This window comes from Leptopilina boulardi, unplaced genomic scaffold (genome assembly GCF_019393585.1).
Source record: "Leptopilina boulardi isolate dan_hultmark-lab unplaced genomic scaffold, ZJU_Lbou_2.1 LbouV2_38, whole genome shotgun sequence".
In the NCBI taxonomy this organism is placed as follows: domain Eukaryota; kingdom Metazoa; phylum Arthropoda; class Insecta; order Hymenoptera; family Figitidae; genus Leptopilina; species Leptopilina boulardi.
Genome location: NW_026137951.1, coordinates 897,954 through 918,592, shown reverse-complemented (window position 1 = coordinate 918,592; position 20,639 = coordinate 897,954). Strand labels below are relative to the sequence as shown.

Below are 20,639 nucleotides of genomic sequence, written 5' to 3'. Positions count from 1 at the left end.
TTCCGCGTTTTCTATTTAGCCAATCATAATTTGTTCCAATTTGTTCTTTCTTATCGTGGAGCATGCGCATATATAATTTATATAGTATATGGTTTTCTTTTCTACCCTTTTCTTGCGGGCTGTACACGAAGCAGTGTCATTTGGACACTCAAGCAATAAAATTTTGCAATTAAATTAATCAAAGTTAGTATTAAATCCTGACAGATTGACAGAGTCAGTCACACAGTAACAGCCAGGTGGGAAAGCGGAAGACAAAATGTCTCCATCATTATTTGAATCTTCAAAGATGACACCCTTCAGCACGTCAATGGCAGGTCTAAGGACTCAAGGATCAAACGAGGAATGCCAAGGACTAGTAGAAAATCGTTTTATTGGTGCAGCAAATGCTGAACCTGGTGGTGAGCTTTTCTTAATTATTAAATAATCCCTTGTTTTAAATTTTCTATAATTTTTTTTTTTGAGGATATTTGAATTTTTTATTCAAATATTTCCAGATTAATGTTCTCCATTTCTAAACTTCTAAACGTGTGTGCCTATTTTTTGTTAACTATTTTAAAATAATTGTATTCCATCCTTGTGAGTAACTACTCGATTTTCAAGGTTAAAATAGGGTTTCATTTATTATAATTATATAATTTTTAAAATATTAGGCCGGATAGCTCGCTTCTGCATGATTTATCAATACTTTTTGTAATAATTCATAATATTTTATAATTTTTCTATGTTAAATGCTTTTCACTAATCCATAGAGATTCAATCGATTTGGAAAAAATTAATAATTTTCTGTCGTTTTGTATAAATATTGGGTCAATGGAGCAACAATGTGACTACAACAGTTGCATAATGGCTGCCATCTTGAATATAAACGATTTTAAGGAATCTTATAATTTTATCTTTTCAAAAATTTTATCATTAAATTTCGATTTGTTTAATAATCATATTGAAATACTGTAAATTGAATGCTTCAAAAGTCAAGGTTTAAACACCTTGAACTAATCAAGATCTAAGGTCACGGAAGATTTATTTAATGTAAAAATAGTTATTCTTTAATGAAGGTGAAGGAACTAAAAGGCAAAGAATTTTGTGCGTTGACGCAATTAGTTAATCGAGAGCAAGGTCATGTTCTTTGATGAATCTTGAACTTGCGCCAAAATTAAAATAAAGTACACGGTCATACACGTGTATGTATGTATATCCGTAAAATAATGTTTGTTATAGACACAATGTTTCTAAATTTTCTTTCTATTTCAAGAAACAAAAACAATAACATTTTGTAATTGATAAGGAAATAAGAGATTATTTTCTTTATTATATTTATATTTTTTTTCTTTACAGACAGTTGTGAATTTGGCTCAAATCATTATTTTGCATTATGCGGTCTTGGTGGTATTATGTCTTGCGGTTTAACCCACACCATGGTGACTCCCCTGGATTTAGTCAAATGCCGTATCCAGGTTGATCCAGCAAAATATAAATCTGTCTTTAATGGATTTAGAGTAAGTTTTATATTTAAAGTTAATTTTATCTATTGTTAATAGGGGAAAATTTATTAGATTTTTTTAAATAAATTTTTAGGTAACGTTAGCAGAAGATGGAGTTAGAGGATTGGGCAGAGGTTGGGCTCCCACCTTCTTTGGTTATTCAGTTCAAGGAATGTTCAAATTTGGTCTCTATGAAGTTTTCAAAGTATATTATTCAGAACTCGCTGGCGAAGAATTGTCATACGATTATCGAACTACGTTATATCTAGTTTCATCTGCATCGGCAGAATTTTTCGCTGACATTGGTCTCGCTCCGTTTGAAGCCGCCAAGGTAGTTTTTCCCAAAGATGTCCATCTTCCTTATTCCTGATCCTTAGTACCTCGTTTTTTGTAAGATATAAAATTTCTTTTTATTTTCTGAAAAAAAAAGAAATACAAGTTTTCTGAATGTTAAGAAAAAGAATTTATTTTTTTTTTATAGGTCAGAATCCAAACAATGCCTGGTTATGCCAATAATTTGCGTGAAGCGTTCCCGAAAATGTTCGCTGATGAAGGTTTGGGTGGTTTCTACAAAGGTCTTGTTCCATTGTGGCTTCGTCAAATTCCATACACCATGATGAAGTTTGCCTGCTTCGAGCGTACAGTTGAACTTTTGTATAAATACGTTGTGCCTAAACCACGAATGGAATGTACAAAAGGTGAACAACTTGTTGTCACATTCGCTGCTGGTTATATTGCCGGTGTTTTCTGTGCTGTTGTCTCACATCCTGCTGACACCGTGAGTTTTCTTTTTTTTTTTTCTAATATTTTACCAATCAAGTTATTAAAATTACAAAAATATAATTTTGTTTCTTTTTAGGTGGTTTCCAAATTAAACCAGGAGAAAGGTGCAACAGCTGGTGATGTTTTGAAGAAACTTGGATTTGGTGGAGTATGGAAGGGTTTGGGACCCAGAATTATTATGATTGGTACTCTAACAGCGGCTCAATGGTTTATTTATGATGCAGTGAAGGTATGGCTTCGTATGCCACGACCACCACCACCAGAAATGCCTGAATCATTGAAAAAGAAGAGAGGTCTAGCTTAAAAAAAATTTTCCTGAACAAAAATAAAATATGCTTTATCTTTAAAAATTTTTTGATAAAGCTAGGAAGAAACTAGACGAATTTTAAAAAGTAAATTGCCTTCCTGAGAAAACGCTGTTTTTTTTTGAAGAAAAACTAAGCTCCTATATATTTGATTTTTATTTTTAATAGAAAAAATTGATTCTCTCGTAAATATTATTTCTGCATACGATTCAGGAAGGCGATAAGAAAAAAAAAATTTGGTAATTGCACATGCGACAGTTGTTAGTCCTGTCTGTACAATTCCGTATTGTCCGTAATATATATTGTTTAATAATCTTTTAAATTTAGAACCAATACTAAAGGAGCCTGTGATGTACGAAAAAAATCTGTCGCAATGTAAATACGATGATCGTCATCAATAAACGATCAAATTATAAAATCTAATGCTTTTTTTATTCACACCTGTGCGATTCCAAGTGAGATTTTGACTTTTTCGGAGTAGGTTAACCGATTGCAATGAAACTTTGGAATTTTGTTATATATAGTAAGACTAATCTTTAACGTAAATTTCAGCCTAAAATATTTGTTAGTTTACGAGATTTGCAATAATAACAAAAAATTTAAAACTGCTATATCTTCCGTTCTAATAAACGGATTGAGGTCTACTTTTTTTTAAAATGTCAAGGAAAATGAGAGGAATAAATCTCTTTCAGAACATTTTTTTATAATTTTACAACTAAAAAAATTATTAAATAATAATTGAATAACTTTCGCGCGACTAACTAAAATTCAATCACTTAAACGCTAAAATGATCTTACCTGTGTTTTTTTTAATGTTCCAAAGGATTTTTATTGTAAATGTAAGTTTAACTTAAGAAATTTTATTAATTTATTAGTATAAACAATTGAGATTTCTGCTAGTTGACGTGCAGACGACATTGCGCACGCAGCATTCTCACATAGCCAACTGACGTGATTCGTGGACTAAATTGGCTATGTGAGAATGCTGCGTGCGCAATGTCGTCTGCACGTCAACTAGCAGAAATCTCAATTGTTTATACTAATAAATTAATAAAATTTCTTAAGTTAAACTTACATTTACAATAAAAATCCTTTGGAACATTAAAGAAAACACAGGTAAGATCATTTTAGCGTTTAAGTGATTGAATTTTAGTTAGTCGCGCGAAAGTTATTCAATTATTATTTAATAATTTTTTTAGTTGTAAAATTATAAAAAAATGTTCTGAAAGAGATTTATTCCTCTCATTTTCCTTGACATTTTAAAAAAAAGTAGACCTCAATCCGTTTATTAGAACGGAAGATATAGCAGTTTTAAATTTTTTGTTATTATTGCAAATCTCGTAAACTAACAAATATTTTAGGCTGAAATTTACGTTAAAGATTAGTCTTACTATATATAACAAAATTCCAAAGTTTCATTGCAATCGGTTAACCTACTCCGAAAAAGTCAAAATCTCACTTGGAATCGCACACCTTTAAATTTTTTTTTTTTTTAAATAAAACTGAATAAATGTAGCTAAAAAAAGTATAACATAAGAGAACTGTCCATCTGAAAACCAATACAGTTCTTAATGTTAACACTTTCATGCTACAATAAAATTTTTTTAAAACAAATTTATTTTGGATATTTTGGGAATTTTTTTTTGTTTTTTTTTTTTTTCAATGAAATACTGTAAATATTATTCATATACAATCATTGCCTTTATTATTACATTCGCCAAGACTGGCAGCATCAGATGGACAGCTCTGGTGTGTGTAATTATTAAAGTTTGTAAAAATTAAGTCACTTTTGCCATCAAGAGTATAATTAAATATTATGTACAAATGAACATTACTCGTTTTAATTTATTACATCAAATATTTTGCATCCATTATCAGTATATATGTCAGTCTTGAATAGCTTTTACCAAAACTTTTTTTTTTTTTTCCCTTTGTACAATCTGTACACTCTGAGGCTCAACGAGAATGTGTGCGCGAGAATGTAAAATTTGTGCTCGTGTTTTTTTTTTTACATACACAAGCGTTTGAAGAAAGGATTTGGAAAAGAAAAAGTTTTTTCCCCTTAGATTTTTTCAACAAAAAAAAAAGGCAAACGAAAAAAGTATTAATTTAAACTACATTTTTTTTATTTTTTTGAGCAAAAATGCTGTCGTTGTAAATCACACTACAATGCGCATTATATTAAAAGTCGTTTTAAATATTTATAATAACTTACTGTACAAATATTCTTATATTCCGAAGAAAAAAAATTAACAGCCATTTAATCGTCAATTATAGATACGATTAAAGAAAAGAAAAAGTATGAATTTCATTCAAATAAATTCAAAACCTCGTTTAGAAGAAATAAAAAAAAGATTTAAAAAAAATGAATTTGAAAAGAATTTCTTTTTTACGTTTCCGTAAAAATTTGAAACAATTTAGTTTCTTTTTTTTTGTACATAGAAAAATGATAAATAATGTTTTTAATACGCACATTAGTTAACAAAAGAAAGACAATGGTAGCGAGAAAAAAATCCTTTTCTCAAACGCAATGTGCATATTTCACTGTCACGCTTGTGTATTTTAAAGCGACATTGAAACCATTTGAAAACTAGATTCTACTTTTTTTTTTTTTTTTGTTATAAAATTCAATTTGATTTTCAGTTTCAATTCAAACAGCGTTCACATTACAATATAATTATAATAACGGAATGAGTCGTGTTTAGCGACTAGTTTTGTCTGATAAAGTTTCCGTCTACATTTACCAATTCAGCAAAGTGACTACAATTCTAGTTTCTTTTCTTATGTTTTTTTTTTTTTGTAGCACGAGTCACCAAAATCGACAAGATAAAAAGAATGTACAGGTAGTGTCGATAATAGTTCTAATGATTCGGAGAGCGAATCTCAATAACAATATTTTATATTAAAATTAAAATAATATTAATATAGTAATAATAATACACATTAAAAACATATGTACAATTTACCAACCCATTTTCTGTTTTTTTTTTCTTTAAGTATTCTTAAAATTCGCATCATCACTGTTTACGTACTACTTATAAACTTTTAATTGGAAAGATTCATTTTAAATAGATTCTTTTTACAAAATTACATTACAAACTTGTAGATTAAAATATCTGAGCCTGTTACCAGCTACGTAATCACATTTACAGCTGCCGAAATTATTATGGCTGGTTTGTATATATATACGCCACATTTTTGTAAATAAAAGAGATTAGCAGTAAGCAAAATTAACAAATACTACAATTTATTTTTTTTACATTAAAACTTTATATTTGTTATAGTTTGCCATTATGAAATTCTTTTTATTTAAAAAAAAAATCTTTTTATAGTCCTTGCTTACTACTCATCTTCGCATACTTGATAGTTGCAATTCCTCTTTTAAAATAATAATGGCTTCACTACATTTACTTAATAAGGATGTTTAAATCATTAAAATTTAACTAAAAGTAAAGAACATTTTTATAAAAGTAGTCAAACTAAATTTATTACAGTTACTGAATTCTGTTTACAATTAGTATTTTCTTAATATTTTTTTGTAAACCATCATTTAATTTAAGATTAACAAATCAAACATCCTTAAAGAGAAATGTATGCAATTGCGTAAAAAAAAAATATATTCGAATTATCTCAGCGAAATTATTTCGCCATCCATCTATCAACTCTCGCGAAAAATCACAATTTCGCCTTAGAGATGCAAAGTTCTTTTCTTTCAAAAAAGTACGCGAATCGTTTTTTTTTTTTTTTATTTTAAAATATAAATAAAAGCGTCAATTCAAAATTTAACAGTTCGCGTTCTCTTCGTCAATGAATTAAGATATTTTAATTGTTAAAAATATTTTGTACAATTTGTACTTTTGTTACAATGAGATGTTAAATATTTCTAATATTTCATTTTCACATTACTAAAAAAAAAAAAAAAACTATCCCTGAAAAATAAAATTCATTACATTATCTTTCAGGATTGAAACAAAATATACAAACGAAAGAAAAAAAAATAACTAACATAAAAAAAATCCTATTTTTAATTAAATAATATTGGAAAATAAATTACGTCACAAATTAAATTACTTTTGAAGTAAATTCTTTCTTTTTTTTAAATTAAATAATTGTCGAATTAAATAATTTTCTTTTAACTTATCTTTTGAATTAAATTATCGTTTTTAAGTTAAATATTATCTAAAATAAAACTACCAAATAAATTACGATCCTTAAACACTGGATTATCTTACTATCGTGGATCGAACTTGAATGCATAAAAGTTTTGGTAACCGCGACCATATTATGATATGCTTGGCGTATTATATAAATTCATTGAACACCATTCTCTAAATCTAATGAAAAAAAAAAAAAAAATTCCCATGAACGAAGGATCAATGTGATCCAGTGACAGATAATTCGTTTTAAGTTCATAAACTGAACACAATTAAAACTTTTTAAAGTTTTTTTTTTTTTCCTTTAAAAAGAAACTTTTACATCTCTTGGCAAATTTGTAATTTACTAAGAGTTTTATGGTTCAGAAAAAAAGAAATCTGGAGTTCAGAGAAAGAGAAAGTTAGAGATAGATCAGAGATTCGCAGCTTAATGATTATTTCGCTATTTGAGTGTCCTTTAACTCTTAACAAACTTTATTGAAGGAGGGTCACGAGCCTAAGATGCTACGAACGGCTTGATCAAGCATCGCATCCTTCGATTCGGATGTTTGTTGAGGCGCTGGATTTGCGCTTCCTGGTGCTGCCGTTGAAGGATTTTTCTTAAGATTAAGAATGCTGTCTATGGCCGATTGAACTTGGGCGGTAATGTCATCATTGTCATTTGCATTACCCGATTCACCAGAAATATCAAGTGAGCCTGGACATTGTGATTGTGAATAAAGTGCAAGTCCATCAAGACTTTCTGTATCCTCTAAAAGATCACGTTCCAATTCGGTGGCACTACTTAAGCGTTTGGATGATGATGATGATGATGATGTGATATTTCCACTATTTTCAAAGTTCCCTTTTGATGTACTCACTTGAACATTTGAAGAACCACTCGCAACAACACTTGTTTCACTTGCACGAAATTCACCATTTGCTCGCGTTCTTTCAACTTTCGGCCTTAAATGTGCAGTCACTGTTATATTACCAACTAAATTATTGTTTTTATATTTTGATGATTCCGTGGTTGTTGGCGTATAAACACCAAGCTCCTTTTGTATTTCCAGCCATTCATCATAATCGGCTGTTGTACAATTCGAGGGTTTTAATGGAGGACCTTTCGTTTGACCATCAACATCGGGAAAATCGTCTTCGAGTTCTAATTTCACCGATGCACCACCTAATGTTGGAATTAAATTATCCACATCACTCATATCGGCTTCGACTTTTGGTACCAAAAGTTTTTCTTCTTTCTTAAATTCTTCTACAAAAAAAAAAAAATAAAAAATTATTTTTATATTTCGACTATTATTATTTATTATTATTAAAGAATATTAATAACTTATTTTACTCACCACTGACTTTTGCTTCTTGATCACGTAACCTATTTAACATATTTTGCTCCTCGGCAACAAAAGATCGATCGATCATCATTAATTCCGAAGTCCTCACTTCACGCTACAAGGGAAATAATACACGATTATTATTAATTTATTTTAATTGTTATATTATTGAATATTTATTAAATATTATTGACCATTACTTACCATACTTTCCATAAGGAGAAGATAAGTGTATTTATTCATCATAGAATTAAATTTGCTGAGTAAGTGTTTAGCAGTTTCTTCAAAAATCTCATCAGCCTTTGCCAAATCTTTTGGACTTAGTACCTGATCATTGAAACAATGATATCTCACTAATCTTTTACATGCGTCTCTTTTACACGCAAATGGAGTGTTAACATCAGGATTCGCTGCGCCACCTTGATCCATTTTCAATTGTTGCTCCATTCTATAAATTAAAATTATTCCCAGTTAGTTTTTTAGATTTTCCCAAAATTAAGATCTTCATTCAAAAGATTATATGTACTAATAAAATATTTTCACAAATTTTGTTAAAATTAAAAACTTAAAATATTTTTTAAAAAAATTAAAAAGATGATAATATTTTTTGTCTTAAAAATCAATAAAGATGTTTCCGATTTTAATATTGTTTACTCGATTAGAAATTTTAAAAATGAATTTTTTAGTTTAAAAAGAAATAAATATTTTACTTACAGTTCACAATGGTTGTTATTAGGCCTACAAATAGGGCTTGACGATGGTCTCTTAATGCCTTGCCTTGGACAATTGAGAGTATTTGAAGTATTACCAGGAGTTGTCATTTGTTTAACATTGTTACCACTTATTACTGGTAATACAGAACTTGGAATACTTGTTGGCGCAATTCTTGCAACAATTCTTGGTGATGTTACTTGACATGAGGTTGAACCATTTTGTACCTGCACTTGATTTGGTGGAGGTAATTCTTGTTTCACTGGACTTGGTATTTGAATGTTTGGTTTGACATCCAATGGATCAGTTTGACATTGTGTTGATTGTTGATTTTGTGTTTGTGATAAAAGTTGCGATGTATTGCTTTGCATTAAATTCGTCGATCTATTTGATGACGATAAACTTTGCTCTGTCATTGTGGACGGACTTAATGTTTGATTATTATCATGACTTTGGTAACATTTCTGATGTTTATTGTGTACAACTTGATGAACGCTCGATGGTGGAATACTAGGCCCAATTTGCTGTGTTTGCATAAATTGCTAAAAAAAAAAATTGATAATAGAATTTCATTGTTTCGACAATATTTGTAATCATTAATATTTAAATAAATGAAAAAAGAAAACTTACCATGCAGTCTCCCAAATTATCACTCGACATTCTTGCAACTTTTTGCAAAGGTTGAAATTTGAAATTGACATCGGAATTTGTCGTCGTGGTTGTTGTTGCAGCAGGTGTTTGCGTCTGAACAGTTGAAGTTTGATTTTTGCAAGTACTTTGGGCAAGTGAACATGCAGAGAATGTAATGTTTGTTACCTCAGATTCCTGAATGAAAGAAATTAAAATTTTATTTCATAAACATGAGAAAATATAAAAATTGTTATTGAAAAATATTCTTCTAATTCTGTGAAAAAAAAATACTTACGCAGCTAACAGGATGAGGTGAACTGCTAATAATTTTTCCACTGGCCAAAATTTTTGCTTGCTCTTGATAAAGTTTCGAAAGAACCATTTGCTCGGATTGTGAATTTGTTTTACGTGCCAATATTGTTTGTATTTGCGCTTGTATTGTTTTGAGCATTTGTTGCTTTTGTGCTGGTAATTGAATAGTTTGAAATCTCTGTACAACTTGATTATTCGTTGATGTTGATGATGATGGTGGCATTGGACTTTGAGATGGACCATTAACTGTAACTTGAACATTTTCACTTTTAATCTGATCAGCAATTGGAGATGTGAAACCAATTGGTTTTGTGGTATTCTCCAATTTTTGTTGTACTGAGGTTGCAGTAACTATTGTCGGTTTCGTAGCATTCACAAGTTTTGTTGCCTGATGAAAATAAATATTTTTTAATGATTTAATAATTTTTTAAATATTAAAATTGAATTAAATTTAAGAAATTTGGAAAATAATAGCTTACCTGCGCATTAGCGGTGCTTTGCGTTAAAGTAACAACTTTTGCTCTCTTAACGACTTTAGCTTTCTTCGGTGCTGGACTTGGATTCGATTGTTGATTATTGCCCAAATTTCGAATTTGTTGTTGATTCAAATTATCGAGAAATTGACTTGGAAAACCAGAATTTTGAATTTGTATTTGATGTGGCATTTGCGATGGTGCAGCTTGTACAACAATATTTTGTATATTATTTTGAATAGTTGGCGCACCACCAGAACTATTAACAATAATTTGACTCGTTGGCGTATTAATTTGTAATCCCTGTAGATTCTGATTGCTCGCATCAGGTTCGCCGATAACAATTTTTTGCGTTGGATTTTGATTTTGATTCTGATTTTGCGTTTGTGTTGCATGCAATTGTCCTGACAAAAATTGTTGAAACAATTGTTGACTTATCACTTGCATTTGTCCATTTGCATTTGCAATAAGTAATTGATCATTAGGATTAAGATTACTCAAGGCACTCAGAATCTCGGGACTTATTTTTGGCGCATTATTTATGACATTTGATGTATTTGCCGAAATTAATGGATCATGCTTTTGTTCCTGTTGATTTGCGCCATTGTTTGAAATTAAAATATTTTGCTGTTGGAGATTATGATGATGATGTTGTTGTTGTTGTTGTTGTTGTTGATTCTCAAATTGTTGTATATTAACTGGGGTACTCGATTTTTTGCGCTGATTATTTTGTCCACTCTGATTTTGATGAATGTTTTGTGTCTGATGAATATTTTGATTTATATTTTGATTTTGATTCTGATGTATAACGTGATTTTGAAGTATATTCTGACTTTGAATTACATTTTGTCCTTGTATCAAATTTTGACCACTTTGAATTACATTATGTCCTTGAACTAAATTCGGACCATGAATTATATTTTGTCCTTGAATTAAATTTGGAGTTTGAATTACATTTTGACTTTGAACTAAATTTGGGGCTTGAACTAAATTCTGTGCTTGAATGACATTTTGTCCTTGAATTACACTTTGACCTTGAATGACACTTGGACCTTGGATTAAATTATGACCTTGAATGACACTTTGGCCGTGAATTAAATTTTGTCCTTGAATTACATTTTGTCCTTGATGTATATCAAATTGTAGATTTTGATCAACATTTTGAATACAACTGAGATCTTGTTGTAGAACGTTGATTGCTTGTTGTTGAATAGATCTTGCGTTCTTTTGCATTACATTCACTGAATCAATTTGCATACCTTCGGTGGAATTTTGTGATTGATTGATATTTTGTTCGAAAATATGTTGAACATTTTGTGTTTGAACTGTGTGTGTTGCGGCGGCAATTTGTTGTGTGACATTTTGATGATGTGGCGAATTTTGTGATTGTTGTTCCTCTTGAATGTTGATTTGTTGGACATTTTGACTGTTTTTGACAAGTCGTTGAACTGATGTGCCACATTGAAGTGTTTTTTGAGTTTGAATATTTTGTTGTGTGACTTTAACGTGATTTTGACGTGGTGATGTTGCGACACATGTGTTACGAATTCTCACCTGACTACATTTTACATGTTGAACATTCTGATTGAGAACAGTTTGATGAGCTGGTGATTTAATGGTTGATACTTTTGTGGTGGGAGTTGTTTTTGCTTCACTATTGGCAGATTGAACTGTGTTTTTGCAGAATTGAACAGACGAACCGGTGACTGCTTTAGTTGCAGTTGTTGTAGTTGGTTGAGATGTTGAATGTGAATGAAGATTTGTGGATTGTGAACAATTTGGCGAAGTGATTGTCGGACTTGGAGTTGTTGATTGAATATTACTGGGCGTGGAATTTACACGAACGAATTGTGCAGTTGTGATTATATTTTGAGTTGCTGGTGGACTTGTGATTCGATTTGGTTGCATTGCGCCGAGAGCTGGTGATTGAGAGCATTTTTGTCTACTTGGCGTTGGACTGGGAGTTGTTTGTGGAACCGTTTGAACAACATGAGTCTGACCAAGAATTTGGGAGATGAATTGTGAATTTTGACCACCGCCTTGAGTTAACGATCGAATTAAGGCTTGGGCTGTTGCTTGATCAATTTCGGGTTGATTTGGTTCTGGTGTATGATGAAGAACGACTCTTCCATCTTCACCGACTGCTAATCGTAATTGTCCGGAGATGGTATTTTGTACGGGCATTTGTAGTTGCGCTATCAGGGGACTATTAAGATTGTCAGTATGTTGCGATGGTTGGGACATATTCGTTGCAGGTACGTGTATCACATTTTGAGAAGACGTGATCGGAACAATGGGATTTGTTTCTGTTTGTATATGAGGCGCTAATTGTTCCGATTCGTTAATGAGATCATTTTCGAAAATATCATCATCATCATTGATGCCCGATATTTTTATTATGCTTGCCAAATCCAATTTTGTTGGTTCGTCATCCTTTTTTCTCGGTCTCTTTTTCTTCTTGGCTTTCTTCTTTGGAGGCGGTAATAAACTCTGATCAATTATCGTCTGGGCATTTTGAACGTTAGCCGTATTACTCGCAGTGGTTGCTTGCGTTAATTGCGGTTGTGGATTCTGCACCATCGCATTTTGAATTACTATTGAATTATTATTGCCAGAATTTGCTGCAAAATTAATACAATCTGAAATTGAAAAAAAGTTTTATTTTATCAAGTTTCGTTGATGATTGAAAATCAGTAGAATAATTTCGCGACATTTACCTGGTGCAGGACTAGAAGGTGTGTGTCTTAGAACTGGAGGACTCGGTGAAGTAAAACCGTTTGGTACAGCGAAGAAAGTTGGAGCAAGTCCTTGTAACTGCATACCTTGTGCAGTAACAACTCGCACCAATTGTTGTTGCGTTAACTGTAACGTTTATATTTATTTTAGAAAGTTTGATTGAATTTTAAAAATTAAAAGAAAGAAAAAAAGAACGTATATATTTATTAATAAAATTATTAATTAAATCTAAACTTGAATGAATGTCAAAATTAAAAAAAAAAAAACATGACGTGGGTGATAATTTACAAAATTGATGGGTTTCATGAAAACAATTGTTTGCCATTTGCTTCCCACAGTGAGTTTTTGAAAAGTGATAAAAATGATAGTGTGCGAATGGGTGAAACCGTCACCTGTGCAGTATGCGTTTGTTGTTGAGAAGTTGCTGGTGCTCGAAGAATCAGTTGAACGCCACCCGGTTGTTGTTGAACGATTACTGGTCCAGTCGATGGCAGGACCTAAGTACCAAACCCAGTGAAAAAAAAACGATTAAGAGGTTCTCTCGACAATTTTTCGAGCTTAACACCTCTCAGTCATTTCGTTTTTAATGCAAAGAAAAAGATTAACAGAGCGAATTTGTGCAATTCTTTAAAAAAAATAATAATATTAACATTGAATATTTAACAAAATTTAAATTACTTACATAACAAATATTTTTATTATAATAAATAAAAACAATTATATTAAATTTTACACTAGATTATTAAAAAATATATATTTAATTTGAAGGAATAAAGTGACATGAAATTTCTATTTTAGTTTTGAAAGGTAAAAAGAAAACATATAATTGAACTTGACGTTTGAAGATTCTAATAAAATTTTGTCGATAATCGTGGACTAAAAATAAATTTTCTGATAAGAATGAAACCAATAACTTTCAATAATGTTAGAAAAAGAAATAAAAGCCAGCCATTGAAAAATGAAGAGAAGCGTATTATGAGAATGAAAGCTCGATGATTTGTTGTAAGCGTTAAATAATTATATTAAAAGAGAAAAAATAAAGACCTGGTTTAAAAGAAGACCTTGTGCAGTGGGAATCATTGTTGCAGTACCAGGATTTTGTTGTGGACCAGCTAATACAATCTGAGGCTGCGACTGTTGCGTTACCTTTGATAAAAAATACAAATTTTTATAAGACTGTTAAATAAATAAAAAGAAAAATTAGACCCAAGAAACAATAAGTGTTTCTAAAGATTACTTTTAATCTTGACAAAATGCACATTATTATTTGTAAACATACTTGGCTCACTTGATTTGTAATTGTTGTTGTAACACGTTGCTTTTGCTGTGAAACGCCAGCTTGTTGATGAGGTGGCTTTGGCAATATTTGCGGCGGTTGTTTCGCCGGTTTTGCAGTAGCAATTTGAATTTGCTGATTGCCAAAAAGGTGAGTCCTCGTTACAAGTTGAGCTGGTGCCGATTGATATCCTTGTGGAGTTCCATGTATAATTTGTAAAACTTGCATACCTTGTTGAATTATTGGCGTATTTGGTCTAACCTAAACAAAAGAAAACATTTTTTTTTAAAAAAAATGCAAAATATTTTAAAATTCTAATTTAAAAAAATTTCAAAAATTGACGATTATCTTACCACAGGTGGACCAGGACTGCTACCAGGCGCAGGACTTCTATTACTGAGTGAACCTCCACCTCCACCTCCAAGATGATGAGGACTCTTGGAATTTGGATAAGGACTAGGCGCAGGACTTTGAATTTGACTAATTGGACTCTGCATTGGACTGTGAAGTTGCATTCCAAATGAATTATTCGGCGTTGACGATGACACTGGACTTGGACTGTTTCTATTGCTTTGCATTGAATTTGAGGCCGGACTCCTGAGTAAAAGTCGATTTGGACTAGGACTCGGTGTTGGTGGTGCAATATTAGACGCTGGACTTTTCATTGGTATCGAAAATGGACTTCCAGGTGAGCCGGTATTTTGATTTTGCATTGATTTGATATTTGGAATGATTGTATTTGTCGTTGGATTGCCAGCTGTCAATGTTGCTGTTGAATTTAAAGACGGTGAACTTGGTATATGTGAGAATTGCCTTTGAAATCCACCAGGATGTGCTGTGGCATGATTGGATTCATTTGATGTCATGTGCGATGTCACAACACTGGAAAGATTTGATGTCATAATTCCAAATTGCGCAACATTTATTGGATGTGTTACATTCGAGCCATGATTTGTATTTGTTGTTGTGGCAAGAATTGGTCCACTGCATGTACTTGTGAATGTACTACAACTTGATGTCGCACCAGTCGATATTTGTGAGCTGGTAATATTTGTGCTTTGGTGTTGTGATATGGCTGAACTTGGTACGGAAGCAATATTTGAACCAACAATATGTGGCGCGATACTTTGGATACTTTGTATTGTTTGAAATGGAAATTGTGAAGCGGTACTGAAATTATTGGAAGTGAGACCTGATGTTAAAGCGCTTATGGAACGATTTGTCCCTTGATTTAAACTTCCTGTTGTTAAGTTTGCATTTAAATTAGTGTTGAGAGTATTTAAGTTAGATGCAGCAGAATTTGTACCGCTTAAATTTGCATTAAGAGTGGCAAGATTTTGATTTAATGTTTGACTTAAATTCGTCAAATTTGGATTGACACTCGATACACCTGGATTGAGACTCGTGGAATTTAATGCGCTAAGACGACTCAAACCAGTATTTATTCCATTCAATTCCTGGCCTAAACTTGATATTCCATTGGTAATACTGTCCGGTGGTAAGTTCGCGTTAAGATTAGAATTTAGAGCGTTTAAAGGATTTATACTAGGATTAATTGCCGTTAGGCCTGAATTTAAACTGGGGAGACTTAGATTGAGCAAAGGATTCGAAGTTGTGATTACATTCGAAGTAAGCGATGTAAGGCTGGTATTTAATAACGATAGCGGCAGTCCCATATTAAGGCCCACCCCAAATGTGGGGGTGGCCGGGGATAGGCCCATACCAGTCCCAGATGAATTGATGGGACTCTGATTTAATTGATTCAGTTGGTTTAAGTAAACTATGTGACTTCCACTTGTTGTTCCATTTGGCTGCTCCTGATTCTATAAAAGAATTTTAAACAATTTCAATATATTTTTAAATCTTCATTTACAATGTTTAAATTCACTTCTTGGAATAAATTTACTCACGTTATTTGAGGGCTGTTGCAAAGTAAACGCTACTGCTTGAGCTGTGGAATTGTGAGTTTGAAGCTGTTGTAATTGTTGAAGCTAAAGAATAATAAGATAAATGTATATTTCTTTTTACTTTAATTAATTTAAACAAAAAAAAAAAAAAAATTAAACCACTTTTAGAGAACTTTATTTGTGAGACTTTCTCCTCAGAGGTTTATTCAATAAGAGAATAATAAAAGAGAAATTTACCTGCTGTTGTGTGAGGACTGCAACCGGGTTATTCCGACGTGTATTTGGGGATGTTGTAGAGGATACAGAGTCCCCGAGAAGAGGGCGTGACTGAGGCTGCTGCATGCCCACGCAGCACCTCGCAACTATGGGCAGCGTTGGGCCACCTTTTTTCTTCTCCTTATTATATCCAAATTGGCACGAGTTTAAATCTGTAAAATTATCAAAATTCTATTGATTAGACAAAAATATTAACACATATATTATCGTTTATGTAATCAATATGAGCAAAAAAATAAAACAATTTTTTAAAAACGTACTTTACCTTAAAACGAGATTGGATATTAATGTAATTGACAAATTGATATTCGCGTTGCGACGCCATTCAACGCGTTTTCGACCAACGTCGCCTGATCCTGACATGCATGTAATTTCTGATTTCACACAAATTTCATAATATATTTATATAAATATAACATTTTTTTTTTTTTTTGATAATTTTCTTGGAGAGTTGTCCACAGCTATTAATTATTTTTAACCACTCTCGCATGTTATCAAATTTTATTATGTCGTACGTCTTCCTCCATCAAATGCATTAGCCGTTAAAAAATAAATGTACAATTGAGTTTCGAACATTTTCTAATTTCTTTCTGAAGTTCATTTGCTTAAAGACTTGTTCCATTTATAATAAATTTAAATTATTCGTTGTAAATCTTTAATTACATCATAATATTATGCTTTTGGGGAATTGTTTCTGCCTGGATTGTAATTTACCCCAAGTCCAGGAGCCAAAAATAATTGGCTGGCATTGTTTGAACTTTTAAATCAGAAAAAATTAACTTGAAACATAATAAACAACAATTGCAGTTGACTGGCTTTCTGTAACAAAAGAAGAAAACACTATTAGTTTCACAGACAACATAAATTACAATAAATTGTATAATTTAATATTATTCAACATTCAACATTTTTTTAGAGTTAATTTATAATTTGTAATATATTTAGCGCATTTCTTATCAGTGATTATTATATTTTACATGCATTGAACATTCATAAATGAAATTTCTTTAAATAGTATTAGAGATAAAAGATAAAATTAGGTCGATAGATTTGTTATGAAACTTTCAGATATTTAGCATTGAATTTACATAAAAATAGATAACAGTTTCATAAAAATTCAAAAGCAAATAACAATGAAAACAATAAATAATTATAGTACGATGCAATTAATATACATGTTCAATTAATTTAAAATTAATTAATTTAACTAGAATTCGTTTTACCATGTTATAATTCGCTTGACTTTTAACATAAAAAAATATTTGTTGAACTTTCTTTTAACTTTTACTTCAATTTGTTAAATTGAAATTTAGTGAAAAAAACATTTAAAATATGAAATGGTATATTATTTATTAAAATAAAATCGAATATCGATATAAATTTATTCACTGCTTACAAGTAAGTCAAAAATATTACCTATACATTAAAGAGTACATACATTAAAGAATTATGAAAACTATCGAAAAATTAATTAAATTAGGAAATATGAATAAATAATTTCTATTCGACTACTGACGGGTATTATAAAAGTAAACTACATAAATTCATTTCATTGAAACTATATACAATTTAACAAATATTAATTTATAATAACTTTATTCTCTAGTATTTATCAATTATTTTTATACAAAACTCGAATAAAATATCAATCTCAAAGTTACCTATCCAACTTTATTTCGTCTCATCTTACAACTATTCAGCTTTAATTCACATCAAAAAGGGACCAGCCATCAAGAAAAAGAGATCTAGCATTTGTTATTTTGGAATCACAATGCGTGGCAATATAAACGTTATCAATTGAAGTATTTTATGCAAAAGCAAATGTAAACAATGTAATGTTTTTCATATTATAAAATGATTAATGAACAGCTTACATTCTTAATCGGTGTAAAATCGTCAAAAACAAAATCTTTGGCGTTTAAAAGCCGAAAAATTGATGAGAGAAATGAAAGCTACGCAAAGCATTTTTGAGCTAATTTTTCCCGTGTTGATTTTTAAGTAAGCAAGTTTAATTGAAAAATACATTAATATATTATTAGAATAAACAGAGAATTTACTTACGCTTGCTTTTGCCTGATAGACAGCTGGAAGCTGGAAAATTTTGAGGTTATAAGTTTCACGCGCGCTCGAGCGCGCCCTTAAAATGTACGTTGTATGAGTCACATATACACATAAACCTTTACACTTACAGGCTCACATTTACAGTGCTTACACATACACTAAGACAGCCGCGCGCGGCTGCACACAACAAAAACACAAGTGACAAGGCGTAAACAAAAGAAAAAGGAGCTTTCGCCAGAATATCTGCCTATTGGAATCCTGGAAATCAATTAGGAGACACTTAGACACTCTAGATTTTAGGCCATTTAACCAAATGAGCTTAGCGTCTCGATCAAAAATCGTCGATATTACCTCCGTGAACGCGGTTTAGCAACCCTTGTTGTCCAGACACTTCACGCAGTTTATCCTCACTTTTCACCCCGTGAAACACATTTGTCTTTTAATACTTTATCCTTAGTTTAGGAATCACAAACACTTGACACGTGTATTTTGAGATTTGTTACAGTAAACAGTAAAAGGGTCTGTATGAACGATAATCCAGTGTACGCGTTTTCTGATCGGTGGCAACGGCCATCACGTATTTGTCATTGCTGCCATTAGTACAGCTCATAAATTCCCGAAAGAGGATTCTCAATAGCCGTCCCAAGTAGGAAAATAATCATTAACTTCATAAATGTCAATTAAACGGATAGCGGATAATTTGAGTCGAAAACTTGAAACGATTTTAAAGGCATTTAGTTAGAAAATTAGACTTTCTTTTATAAATTATGAGTCGTAAAATGTTTTTATGAAGCTGCAAATGATACCATTTAATGCCAATATCTTAGAGAAAAATTACTATAAAAATCCAGAAGTTTATAAGTAGAGCGCGCTCGCATCAGTGGTGTATAAAGTAGAGTAAAAGGGTTAGATTTTTATCGAAGTCATTCGGATTTTTAGGGGTTTTTAATTTAATTACACTATTACCTTGAACTTCATTTAGCAAATAATTCAAGGACATTTTGAAACAATACTATATTTGTCTCAAAACATTGAATGGAATTATCAATTATATTGCTTTAAATTGAAATGAGGTAATAAATATATATAATTGCAAAAAAGAGTGTTATTAGTAATTTTGTATAAATTGATATCATTTCATTTTTTTTTTTTTTCGTAAAAATTTCAAGTTTAATAAATTATTCATAACAATTTCTTAGAAAATTAAAATTCCAGTGGCACTATTATAAATGTTAATTTATTTATGCTAATTAAGGAAAAATATTGATTGCAAATAAACAAAAATTTAAATTTTGCGCTAAAAATATTGACCAATAATGCATTAGCGTGATGACGTGTCACCAGGAATTCTATGTTTTTATTGGTTGACATAAAACGCGCCTTGTTTGAATATTAATAGACATTAACTTTTAAAAATGTTATTATATTTTAATTGCTATTATTAAAAACGTTTTTTGTAATTAGAAACAATTATTAGACAAAACGTAAATAATATACGTGGTTATTAGAATACAAAAAATAATTAATATAATTGAAAATAATGATTCCAATTTTAAAAAAATTACGAAACAATTTTTTTTTTTTTATTTAAACTTTTATTTTGTGCATAAAAATACATTTATAATATTATAATTTAAGTAACAAAAAATTGTTTTTGTAACAGTTATGTATATATTTCCTTTTTTTTATCTTAATAGAAAAAGAAATGAATTTTTAATTTACATAATTCAAAAACCTATACATGTAAATATTAAAAATGCAGAATCAGGAAATATAATATAATGTTTATAGAAAATCACAAATTATGTACACTTTTAAAGTAAAACTAGATATTGACATCATTTTACTTAAATAAATAATATATATATATGTTATTTAAACAACAAAGATATTTTGCAATAAAATTACACTCCGCAACCAGTGCAGAAATTTTTTTTTTCTTTTGTCGACTTAGATTTATAGTTTTTAAAAAATAGTACCTATCTCCCAATTTCTTTTTAATTTTTTTGTAAAAAGAAATTTAACACCAAGAGCTAAAATACTTACGGAGTCTTACAATTTTTAAACGTAGTAATTTAACTTCCGTTTTACATGAAAAATCTTAAATATATAAACGTACAATATCCGTTGTTAAATATTTTCTTAAGTAAATCTAATTTTACAAAATACATATACATATAAACATGATACATAAAACTGAAGTTGT

The 20,639-nt window shown here is 30.6% G+C and overlaps 2 protein-coding genes and 1 long non-coding RNA gene across 6 annotated transcripts; 1 reads left to right on the top strand and 2 right to left on the bottom strand.

Annotated features, from left to right (window-relative positions):
- Positions 1-85: 85 nt before the first annotated feature.
- LOC127288150 (phosphate carrier protein, mitochondrial-like) lies at positions 86-2,992 on the top strand. Its single transcript, XM_051315446.1, has 5 exons — positions 86-398; positions 1,336-1,496; positions 1,576-1,812; positions 1,963-2,259; positions 2,341-2,992. Exons 1-5 carry the CDS (start codon positions 257-259, stop codon positions 2,566-2,568), a joined length of 1,065 nt encoding a protein of 354 aa, XP_051171403.1. The 5' UTR covers positions 86-256; the 3' UTR covers positions 2,569-2,992.
- LOC127288153 (uncharacterized) lies at positions 1,761-3,505 on the bottom strand. The gene is made up of 2 exons (XR_007843992.1): positions 3,368-3,505; positions 1,761-1,898 (listed from the first exon to the last, which is right to left on the bottom strand). It is a non-coding gene; the product is annotated as an uncharacterized LOC127288153 (long non-coding RNA).
- Positions 3,506-4,246: 741 nt separating this feature from the next.
- On the bottom strand, positions 4,247-19,247 carry LOC127288142 (uncharacterized). Of its 4 annotated transcripts, none has more exons than XM_051315432.1 (16): positions 18,434-19,247; positions 16,638-17,191; positions 16,334-16,524; positions 16,100-16,180; positions 14,543-16,012; positions 14,193-14,450; positions 13,958-14,059; positions 13,306-13,410; positions 12,895-13,039; positions 10,184-12,816; positions 9,688-10,092; positions 9,393-9,587; positions 8,766-9,304; positions 8,256-8,499; positions 8,064-8,166; positions 4,247-7,972 (listed from the first exon to the last, which is right to left on the bottom strand). In XM_051315432.1, the coding sequence occupies exons 3-16, from the start codon at positions 16,436-16,438 to the stop codon at positions 7,212-7,214; spliced, it is 7,146 nt and encodes a 2,381-aa protein (XP_051171389.1). In that variant the 5' UTR covers positions 16,439-16,524; positions 16,638-17,191; positions 18,434-19,247; the 3' UTR covers positions 4,247-7,211. The 4 variants fall into 4 exon arrangements, with proteins under 4 accessions (XP_051171389.1, XP_051171390.1, XP_051171391.1 ...); XM_051315433.1 differs by having other exon boundaries at positions 14,202-14,450; XM_051315434.1 differs by lacking the exon at positions 13,306-13,410.
- Between the last annotated feature and the right edge of the window lie 1,392 nt (positions 19,248-20,639).

Bases quoted from the DNA above. Each gene is read 5' to 3' on its own strand.
- LOC127288142 (XM_051315432.1), bottom strand. From the start codon at position 16,438: ATGCAGCAGCCTCAGTCACGCCCTCTTCTCGGGGACTCTGTATCCTCT. The intron at 13,040-13,305 runs GTGACGGTTTCA...TAAACGTTACAG, and splicing joins AACAAACGCATACTGCACAG to TTAACGCAACAACAATTGGT. The intron at 7,973-8,063 runs GTGAGTAAAATA...TTTTTTTTGTAG, and splicing joins TCAAGAAGCAAAAGTCAGTG to AAGAATTTAAGAAAGAAGAA.
- LOC127288150 (XM_051315446.1), top strand. From the start codon at position 257: ATGTCTCCATCATTATTTGAATCTTCAAAGATGACACCCTTCAGCACG. The intron at 1,497-1,575 runs GTAAGTTTTATA...ATAAATTTTTAG, and splicing joins CTGTCTTTAATGGATTTAGA to GTAACGTTAGCAGAAGATGG. The intron at 2,260-2,340 runs GTGAGTTTTCTT...GTTTCTTTTTAG, and splicing joins TCTCACATCCTGCTGACACC to GTGGTTTCCAAATTAAACCA.